Source organism: Oncorhynchus mykiss, chromosome 25 (assembly GCF_057628025.1).
Source record: "Oncorhynchus mykiss isolate SJ-2025 chromosome 25, ASM5762802v1, whole genome shotgun sequence".
In the NCBI taxonomy this organism is placed as follows: domain Eukaryota; kingdom Metazoa; phylum Chordata; class Actinopteri; order Salmoniformes; family Salmonidae; genus Oncorhynchus; species Oncorhynchus mykiss.
The window spans coordinates 26,939,300-26,950,601 of NC_143046.1; the positions used below are offsets into that span (position 1 = coordinate 26,939,300).

Here is an 11,302-nt window from a genome sequence, read left to right on the forward strand (position 1 = left end):
CCACTGACAGCACACAGAGAGAGTCCCATTAGCCCCTGCAATAATATACTGTTCATGTTGATGTACAACATCCTATGGGCAGCCTAGAGGTAAAGCCTATGACTCAGAATGTGTTATGGTGTAAACCAGGATGGAAAATAAATAATATAATATTATAATAATATTGCTAACAGACTTCATCCCAAACAGTCATTCTAAAAAGAGCCCAAGTGGAAGGAAACACTTTTTTTTTTTAACTACTAAGTTTATATAAACTATCAAATGAGCTGCAATCAATCATAAAAATACCAGAAATTGTACAATTTAAAAATGTTCAACAACTGTAAATGTACTTCTCTGTTAGACTGCCATGAGCCCACAGAATCACACCGTTGATTCCGAGGTGGTGTTAATCAGGGTCACAACAGAACTACCACCACGTTTAACACCCACAGAAACATTATCACTCAGAGTCACTGATGATTATGACCAGGGGATTTCTAATCATCCATTGAAGATGGCTGCCTACGTCAGCAGTTCAATTAAGAGTAACCGGCTGATAATATTTTTTACATAATTGTATTATGAAAAACTGAAACCATGATTTCGATTCATATTATTGTAAGGTTCCGTGGCAGAGTTTTTCACTGCACCTACTTCCTCTAATACATGACGAATACTGAGCATAAACTATGCGCTAGCCACAAAATATTCTTATTCTATATAAACAACCACCCCAAACAACAAGCTATGATTTATGGAATGAAAGACACCAGTGGAGGTTATTTTGTTACGTATTCTTCTAATGGTGATTAATGACGTCACTAAACAGTCTACATTCGAATATCATAACCATCACAATCAACTACACTTCAATGCTCACCTGCTGGCTCTCAAAGGTCCAGGCGCTGTCGGGTAAAGACGCGTCTAGAACGTTGATCATCTCCTTAAAGTCAGTGGTGCTGCTGGGCTTAACGAAGGTGAAATCACTGAACTCTGACATGGGAGAGAGACAGGACCTGAAGGACTGACTCTGAGACAACATGTCCCCTCCCAGGACCTCTACGTACTTAATAGGCCCGTCAGTGTTGAGCTGGATCTGCAGGTTTCTATTGGGGTTATTGTAGTCGTCCAAATCGTCCAGTCTCATGCAGCAACTACCGCTGCTCCTGCTGTTTCGAACGCACTTGACCGCTAACATGACAAAAGTCACCAGAGACAGCATGGACACCGAGGCCAGAGAGAGGATCAAATACAGGGTGATTCTCCCGCTTTTCTTGCCGGGCTCTGGCGCTTTCTGCCGGAGGTCCAAGATGGGTTCTTGGAGCCCGTCCTCTACCAGTATGGCCACTGTGACCGTGGAAGACTGTACCGGTTCCCCGTCGTCCTTTATCTCTATAAGCAGCCTCTGAGAGGAGTCGTCCTGCTCGGACACAGCGCGTTTAGTCCTTACTTCCCCTGTGTAAAGATTGACATTGAACAGAGACGCATCTGTGGCCTCCGCCAGTTTATACGAGATCCAGGCGTTATGACCCGAGTCTGCGTCCACGGCCGTTACCTTAGTAACCAGGTGGCCTGCTTTAGAAGAGCGGGGCATCTTCTGGTGAGAGAGCGAGCCCAGGGCAGCGGAGGGGTAAATAACAGCGGGGGCATTGTCGTTCTGGTCCAGGATAAAAACATGGACAGTGGCGTTGCTGCTCAGAGACGGAGAGCCGTGGTCCTTTGCCTGCACCAGAATCTGAAACACCTTCAGTGTTTCATAGTCAAACGAGTGCATGCTGTAGATGCTGCCGTTATCAGAGTTCATATACACATAGGAGGAGACAGACACGCCCTGCACTTTGGAGTCCAGGATACAGTAGGAGATCTTGGCATTATCCCCGAAATCCAGGTCAGATGCAGATACTGAGGAGAGCATGGAGCCTGGTAGTCCATTCTCTTTTAAATAGACATCATAGGAGGACTGAGTGAATTTAGGGGAGTTGTCGTTGACATCAATGATACTGACAGGTATAGTTTTCTTGGTAGTCAGGGGAGGGGAGCCCGAATCAGTGGCTGTTATCTCAATATTATACCCCGAGAAGCTCTCTCGGTCTAAAACACCACTGGTGACCAGTGCGTAATTATTAGAAAATGACGGTTTTAGTTTGAAAGGATAGTCTCGCGGGAGCTCTAACGTTACGTTACCGTTATTCCCGGAGTCTAGGTCCCGGACACTGATCAAAGCCACTACTGTGCCACTGGGTGCGTCTTCGCGCACAGGGCTCGGTTTAGAGGTGAGGACGATTTCAGGAGAGTTGTCATTAACGTCTACGACTTCTACCTGCACACTACAATGTCCCTCCATTTTAGGGGTGCCTTTGTCTTTCGCGCTGATGTCAATTTCAAAATTTACAGCACTCTCGAAATCTAATTCCCCCTTTAAAAATAATTTCCCGGTCGCAGGATCAATCTCAAATACAGACAGCACGGAATCAGGTGTATGCACACCGAACGCATAATCTACCTCCCCATTTTGGCCCTCGTCGATGTCTGTCGCTTTAGGTTGTAATATTAGAGTACCCTTCGCGCTACTTTCACTTACATAAACTTTATACACAGTTTTTTCAAAAACGGGAATGTTGTCATTGTTATCAAGCACTGTAATTGTTATTTGTGCCGTTCCGGATCTTATGGGATTACCCCCATCAAGTGCTGTCAATAATAGCTGATGGAAAACCTTTTTCTCTCTGTCCAGAGGTTTTGCCAAAACGAGTTCTGGCACTTTTCTTCCACCAGTGATTTCTTTTAATTTTAAAGTAAAACATTCGTCTTTACTAAGAGTATATGATTTTAGAGAATTACTTCCAACATCTGGGTCTTGTGCGCTTTCTAATGGAAAACGTACACCTGCTGCAGTAGATTCAGCTATCTCTAATGTATGTTGTTTTGAAGGAAAACTAGGGGAGTTGTCATTCATATCTTGTATTTCTACCTCAACACGATATAGTTGTAACGGGTTCTCAATAACAACCTGCAGAGGTAGAACGCAGCTGACGCTTTGTCCGCATAAAGTCTCTCTGTCTATTCTCTCATTGACGACCAGCTCGCCCTTCCCCGCATCCACACTGAAGTACTGCTTACCAGCCTCAGAGGCGACACGCAGTTTACGGTGAAAAATCTCAGATAGTCCCAAACCCAGATCTTTGGCTAGATTTCCTACCACAGAGCCCTGTTTCAGTTCCTCCGGGATGGTGTAGCGAGTCTGTCCGTCTATTGTACTCCACAAGAGAAAGGAATGATGCCACCAAAGAGCCAGCCATCTCCAGTCTCGGTATCCCATTATCTTTGTCATCCCTGATCCGTTACAGCACAATTCCTAATTAAATACTGTCCAGAACAAAGAGTGTCATATCAAAACATCTCCAGAATGTATATTCCATTCAGCAATTTTCCCATAAATGTTTTATCGCGACATGGACGTGTTTGGAGTATGTAGTCTTTACGTGTATGGAAGCGCATCCCTCTCACTCCTCCAGCTCGGAGTATTGTAAGGGTTACGTTGCTGAGGCTGGGGGAGGGGGTAGATCTCTTTGGACAGTTCTGCACACTATTGGTGCACAGCGTACATCTCTAACACCCAATGAGGGGCCACCAGTACAGACCTCTTAAAGCCACAGCAGTCACACTACCCACGCGCTCTAACACCCACTGACAGCACACAGAGAGAGTCCCATTAGCCCCTGCAATAATATACTGTTCATGTTGATGTACAACATCCTATGGGCAGCCTAGAGGTAAAGCCTATGACTCAGAATGTGTTATGGTGTAAACCAGGATGGAAAATAAATAATATAATATTATAATAATATTGCTAACAGACTTCATCCCAAACAGTCATTCTAAAAAGAGCCCAAGTGGAAGGAAACACTTTTTTTTTTTAACTACTAAGTTTATATAAACTATCAAATGAGCTGCAATCAATCATAAAAATACCAGCAATTGTACAATTTAAAAATGTTCAACAACTGTAAATGTACTTCTCTGTTAGACTGCCATGAGCCCACAGAATCACACCGTTGATTCCGAGGTGGTGTTAATCAGGGTCACAACAGAACTACCACCACGTTTAACACCCACAGAAACATTATCACTCAGAGTCACTGATGATTATGACCAGGGGATTTCTAATCATCCATTGAAGATGGCTGCCTACGTCAGCAGTTCAATTAAGAGTAACCGGCTGATAATATTTTTTACATAATTGTATTATGAAAAACTGAAACCATGATTTCGATTCATATTATTGTAAGGTTCCGTGGCAGAGTTTTTCACTGCACCTACTTCCTCTAATACATGACGAATACTGAGCATAAACTATGCGCTAGCCACAAAATATTCTTATTCTATATAAACAACCACCCCAAACAACAAGCTATGATTTATGGAATGAAAGACACCAGTGGAGGTTATTTTGTTACGTATTCTTCTAATGGTGATTAATGACGTCACTAAACAGTCTACATTCGAATATCATAACCATCACAATCAACTACACTTCACTGCTCACCTGCTGGCTCTCAAAGGTCCAGGCGCTGTCGGGTAAAGACGCGTCTAGAACGTTGATCATCTCCTTAAAGTCAGTGGTGCTGCTGGGCTTAACGAAGGTGAAATCACTGAACTCTGACATGGGAGAGAGACAGGACCTGAAGGACTGACTCTGAGACAACATGTCCCCTCCCAGGACCTCTACGTACTTAATAGGCCCGTCAGTGTTGAGCTGGATCTGCAGGTTTCTATTGGGGTTATTGTAGTCGTCCAAATCGTCCAGTCTCATGCAGCAACTACCGCTGCTCCTGCTGTTTCGAACGCACTTGACCGCTAACATGACAAAAGTCACCAGAGACAGCATGGACACCGAGGCCAGAGAGAGGATCAAATACAGGGTGATTCTCCCGCTTTTCTTGCCGGGCTCTGGCGCTTTCTGCCGGAGGTCCAAGATGGGTTCTTGGAGCCCATCCTCTACCAGTATGGCCACTGTGACCATGGAAGACTGTACCGGTTCCCCGTCGTCCTTTATCTCTATAAGCAGCCTCTGAGAGGAGTCGTCCTGCTCGGACACAGCGCGTTTAGTCCTTACTTTCCCTGTGTAAAGATTGACATTGAACAGAGACGCATCTGTGGCCTCCGCCAGTTTATACGAGATCCAGGCGTTATGACCCGAGTCTGCGTCCACGGCCGTTACCTTAGTAACCAGGTGGCCTGCTTTAGAAGAGCGGGGCATCTTCTGGTGAGAGAGCGAGCCCAGGGCAGCGGAGGGGTAAATAACAGCGGGGGCATTGTCGTTCTGGTCCAGGATAAAAACATGGACAGTGGCGTTGCTGCTCAGAGACGGAGAGCCGTGGTCCTTTGCCTGCACCAGAATCTGAAACACCTTCAGTGTCTCATAGTCAAACGAGTGCATGCTGTAGATGCTGCCGTTATCAGAGTTCATATACACATAGGAGGAGACAGACACGCCCTGCACTTTGGAGTCGAGGATACAGTAGGAGATCTTGGCATTATCCCCGAAATCCAGGTCAGATGCAGATACTGAGGAGAGCATGGAGCCTGGTAGTCCATTCTCTTTTAAATAGACATCATAGGAGGACTGAGTGAATTTAGGGGAGTTGTCGTTGACATCAATGATACTGACAGGTATAGTTTTCTTGGTAGTCAGGGGAGGGGAGCCCGAATCAGTGGCTGTTATCTCAATTTTATACTCTGAGAAGCTCTCTCGGTCTAAAACACCACTGGTGACCAGTGCGTAATTATTAGAAAATGACGGTTTTAGTTTGAAAGGATAGTCTCGCGGGAGCTCTAACGTTACGTTACCGTTATTCCCGGAGTCTAGGTCCCGGACACTGATCAAAGCCACTACTGTGCCACTGGGTGCGTCTTCGCGCACAGGGCTCGGTTTAGAGGTGAGGACGATTTCAGGAGAGTTGTCATTAACGTCTACGACTTCTACCTGCACACTACAATGTCCCTCCATTTTAGGGGTGCCTTTGTCTTTCGCGCTGATGTCAATTTCAAAATTTACAGCACTCTCGAAATCTAATTCCCCCTTTAAAAATAATTTCCCGGTCGCAGGATCAATCTCAAATACAGACAGCACGGAATCAGGTGTATGCACACCGAACGCATAATCTACCTCCCCATTTTGGCCCTCGTCGATGTCTGTCGCTTTAGGTTGTAATATTAGAGTACCCTTCGCGCTACTTTCACTTACATAAACTTTATACACAGTTTTTTCAAAAACGGGAATGTTGTCATTGTTATCAAGCACTGTAATTGTTATTGGTGCCGTTCCGGATCTTATGGGATTACCCCCATCAAGCGCTGTCAATAATAGCTGATGGAAAACCTTTTTCTCTCTGTCCAGAGGTTTTGCCAAAACGAGTTCTGGCACTTTTCTTCCACCAGTGATTTCTTTTAATTTTAAAGTAAAACATTCGTCTTTACTAAGAGTATATGATTTTAGAGAATTACTTCCAACATCTGGGTCTTGTGCGCTTTCTAATGGAAAACGTACACCTGCTGCAGTAGATTCAGCTATCTCTAATGTATGTTGTTTTGAAGGAAAACTAGGGGAGTTGTCATTCATATCTTGTATTTCTACCTCAACACGATATAGTTGTAACGGGTTCTCAATAACAACCTGCAGAGGTAGAACGCAGCTGACGCTTTGTCCGCATAAAGTCTCTCTGTCTATTCTCTCATTGACGACCAGCTCGCCCTTCCCCGCATCCACACTGAAGTACTGCTTACCAGCCTCAGAGGCGACACGCAGTTTACGGTGAAAAATCTCAGATAGTCCCAAACCCAGATCTTTGGCTAGATTTCCTACCACAGAGCCCTGTTTCAGTTCCTCCGGGATGGTGTAGCGAGTCTGTCCGTCTATTGTACTCCACAAGAGAAAGGAATGATGCCACCAAAGAGCCAGCCATCTCCAGTCTCGGTATCCCATTCTCTTTGTCATCCCTGATCCGTTACAGCACAATTCCTAATTAAATACTGTCCAGAACAAAGAGTGTCATATCAAAACATCTCCAGAATGTATATTCCATTCAGCAATTTTCCCATAAATGTTTTATCGCGACATGGACGTGTTTGGAGTATGTAGTCTTTACGTGTATGGAAGCGCATCCCTCTCTCTCCTCCAGCTCGGAGTATTGTAAGGGTTACGTTGCTGAGGCTGGGGGAGGGGGTAGATCTCTTTGGACAGTTCTGCACACTATTGGTGCACAGCGTACATCTCTAACACCCAATGAGGGGCCACCAGTACAGACCTCTTAAAGCCACAGCAGTCACACTACCCACGCGCTCTAACACCCACTGACAGCACACAGAGAGAGTCCCATTAGCCCCTGCAATAATATACTGTTCATGTTGATGTACAACATCCTATGGGCAGCCTAGAGGTAAAGCCTATGACTCAGAATGTGTTATGGTGTAAACCAGGATGGAAAATAAATAATATAATATTATAATAATATTGCTAACAGACTTCATCCCAAACAGTCATTCTAAAAAGAGCCCAAGTGGAAGGAAACACTTTTTTTTTTTAACTACTAAGTTTATATAAACTATCAAATGAGCTGCAATCAATCATAAAAATACCAGAAATTGTACAATTTAAAAATGTTCAACAACTGTAAATGTACTTCTCTGTTAGACTGCCATGAGCCCACAGAATCACACCGTTGATTCCGAGGTGGTGTTAATCAGGGTCACAACAGAACTACCACCACGTTTAACACCCACAGAAACATTATCACTCAGAGTCACTGATGATTATGACCAGGGGATTTCTAATCATCCATTGAAGATGGCTGCCTACGTCAGCAGTTCAATTAAGAGTAACCGGCTGATAATATTTTTTACATAATTGTATTATGAAAAACTGAAACCATGATTTCGATTCATATTATTGTAAGGTTCCGTGGCAGAGTTTTTCACTGCACCTACTTCCTCTAATACATGACGAATACTGAGCATAAACTATGCGCTAGCCACAAAATATTCTTATTCTATATAAACAACCACCCCAAACAACAAGCTATGATTTATGGAATGAAAGACACCAGTGGAGGTTATTTTGTTACGTATTCTTCTAATGGTGATTAATGACGTCACTAAACAGTCTACATTCGAATATCATAACCATCACAATCAACTACACTTCAATGCTCACCTGCTGGCTCTCAAAGGTCCAGGCGCTGTCGGGTAAAGACGCGTCTAGAACGTTGATCATCTCCTTAAAGTCAGTGGTGCTGCTGGGCTTAACGAAGGTGAAATCACTGAACTCTGACATGGGAGAGAGACAGGACCTGAAGGACTGACTCTGAGACAACATGTCCCCTCCCAGGACCTCTACGTACTTAATAGGCCCGTCAGTGTTGAGCTGGATCTGCAGGTTTCTATTGGGGTTATTGTAGTCGTCCAAATCGTCCAGTCTCATGCAGCAACTACCGCTGCTCCTGCTGTTTCGAACGCACTTGACCGCTAACATGACAAAAGTCACCAGAGACAGCATGGACACCGAGGCCAGAGAGAGGATCAAATACAGGGTGATTCTCCCGCTTTTCTTGCCGGGCTCTGGCGCTTTCTGCCGGAGGTCCAAGATGGGTTCTTGGAGCCCGTCCTCTACCAGTATGGCCACTGTGACCGTGGAAGACTGTACCGGTTCCCCGTCGTCCTTTATCTCTATAAGCAGCCTCTGAGAGGAGTCGTCCTGCTCGGACACAGCGCGTTTAGTCCTTACTTCCCCTGTGTAAAGATTGACATTGAACAGAGACGCATCTGTGGCCTCCGCCAGTTTATACGAGATCCAGGCGTTATGACCCGAGTCTGCGTCCACGGCCGTTACCTTAGTAACCAGGTGGCCTGCTTTAGAAGAGCGGGGCATCTTCTGGTGAGAGAGCGAGCCCAGGGCAGCGGAGGGGTAAATAACAGCGGGGGCATTGTCGTTCTGGTCCAGGATAAAAACATGGACAGTGGCGTTGCTGCTCAGAGACGGAGAGCCGTGGTCCTTTGCCTGCACCAGAATCTGAAACACCTTCAGTGTTTCATAGTCAAACGAGTGCATGCTGTAGATGCTGCCGTTATCAGAGTTCATATACACATAGGAGGAGACAGACACGCCCTGCACTTTGGAGTCCAGGATACAGTAGGAGATCTTGGCATTATCCCCGAAATCCAGGTCAGATGCAGATACTGAGGAGAGCATGGAGCCTGGTAGTCCATTCTCTTTTAAATAGACATCATAGGAGGACTGAGTGAATTTAGGGGAGTTGTCGTTGACATCAATGATACTGACAGGTATAGTTTTCTTGGTAGTCAGGGGAGGGGAGCCCGAATCAGTGGCTGTTATCTCAATTTTATACTCTGAGAAGCTCTCTCGGTCTAAAACACCACTGGTGACCAGTGCGTAATTATTAGAAAATGACGGTTTTAGTTTGAAAGGATAGTCTCGCGGGAGCTCTAACGTTACGTTACCGTTATTCCCGGAGTCTAGGTCCCGGACACTGATCAAAGCCACTACTGTGCCACTGGGTGCGTCTTCGCGCACAGGGCTCGGTTTAGAGGTGAGGACGATTTCAGGAGAGTTGTCATTAACGTCTACGACTTCTACCTGCACACTACAATGTCCCTCCATTTTAGGGGTGCCTTTGTCTTTCGCGCTGATGTCAATTTCAAAATTTACAGCACTCTCGAAATCTAATTCCCCCTTTAAAAATAATTTCCCGGTCGCAGGATCAATCTCAAATACAGACAGCACGGAATCAGGTGTATGCACACCGAACGCATAATCTACCTCCCCATTTTGGCCCTCGTCGATGTCTGTCGCTTTAGGTTGTAATATTAGAGTACCCTTCGCGCTACTTTCACTTACATAAACTTTATACACAGTTTTTTCAAAAACGGGAATGTTGTCATTGTTATCAAGCACTGTAATTGTTATTTGTGCCGTTCCGGATCTTATGGGATTACCCCCATCAAGTGCTGTCAATAATAGCTGATGGAAAACCTTTTTCTCTCTGTCCAGAGGTTTTGCCAAAACGAGTTCTGGCACTTTTCTTCCACCAGTGATTTCTTTTAATTTTAAAGTAAAACATTCGTCTTTACTAAGAGTATATGATTTTAGAGAATTACTTCCAACATCTGGGTCTTGTGCGCTTTCTAATGGAAAACGTACACCTGCTGCAGTAGATTCAGCTATCTCTAATGTATGTTGTTTTGAAGGAAAACTAGGGGAGTTGTCATTCATATCTTGTATTTCTACCTCAACACGATATAGTTGTAACGGGTTCTCAATAACAACCTGCAGAGGTAGAACGCAGCTGACGCTTTGTCCGCATAAAGTCTCTCTGTCTATTCTCTCATTGACGACCAGCTCGCCCTTCCCCGCATCCACACTGAAGTACTGCTTACCAGCCTCAGAGGCGACACGCAGTTTACGGTGAAAAATCTCAGATAGTCCCAAACCCAGATCTTTGGCTAGATTTCCTACCACAGAGCCCTGTTTCAGTTCCTCCGGGATGGTGTAGCGAGTCTGTCCGTCTATTGTACTCCACAAGAGAAAGGAATGATGCCACCAAAGAGCCAGCCATCTCCAGTCTCGGTATCCCATTCTCTTTGTCATCCCTGATCCGTTACAGCACAATTCCTAATTAAATACTGTCCAGAACAAAGAGTGTCATATCAAAACATCTCCAGAATGTATATTCCATTCAGCAATTTTCCCATAAATGTTTTATCGCGACATGGACGTGTTTGGAGTATGTAGTCTTTACGTGTATGGAAGCGCATCCCTCTCTCTCCTCCAGCTCGGAGTATTGTAAGGGTTACGTTGCTGAGGCTGGGGGAGGGGGTAGATCTCTTTGGACAGTTCTGCACACTATTGGTGCACAGCGTACATCTCTAACACCCAATGAGGGGCCACCAGTACAGACCTCTTAAAGCCACAGCAGTCACACTACCCACGCGCTCTAACACCCACTGACAGCACACAGAGAGAGTCCCATTAGCCCCTGCAATAATATACTGTTCATGTTGATGTACAACATCCTATGGGCAGCCTAGAGGTAAAGCCTATGACTCAGAATGTGTTATGGTGTAAACCAGGATGGAAAATAAATAATATAATATTATAATAATATTGCTAACAGACTTCATCCCAAACAGTCATTCTAAAAAGAGCCCAAGTGGAAGGAAACACTTTTTTTTTTTAACTACTAAGTTTATATAAACTATCAAATGAGCTGCAATCAATCATAAAAATACCAGAAATTGTACAATT

At 44.7% G+C, this 11,302-nt stretch overlaps 2 protein-coding genes and 2 pseudogenes across 45 annotated transcripts in view; all 4 read right to left on the minus strand.

The window, feature by feature from the left end:
* The window catches only part of LOC110504427 (protocadherin gamma-A11-like), a 244,201-nt gene that overhangs the window by 35,766 nt on the left and 197,133 nt on the right, over positions 1–11,302 (minus strand). The gene's annotated exons all lie outside the window — the stretch shown is intronic.
* Positions 230–3,504, minus strand: LOC149971585 (protocadherin gamma-C5 pseudogene; annotated as a pseudogene). The gene has a single exon (XR_016491606.1). The product of XR_016491606.1 is annotated as a protocadherin gamma-C5 pseudogene (transcript).
* LOC149971586 (protocadherin gamma-C5 pseudogene) lies at positions 3,896–7,476 on the minus strand (annotated as a pseudogene). The gene has a single exon (XR_016491604.1). The product of XR_016491604.1 is annotated as a protocadherin gamma-C5 pseudogene (transcript).
* LOC149971587 (protocadherin gamma-C5-like) lies at positions 7,562–10,645 on the minus strand. Its single transcript, XM_090219538.1, has one exon. The coding sequence runs from the start codon at positions 10,643–10,645 to the stop codon at positions 8,177–8,179; it is 2,469 nt and encodes an 822-aa protein (XP_090075664.1). The 3' UTR covers positions 7,562–8,176.

Coding starts and splice junctions, on each gene's coding strand:
- LOC149971587 (XM_090219538.1), bottom strand. CDS start 10,645: ATGACAAAGAGAATGGGATACCGAGACTGGAGATGGCTGGCTCTTTGG.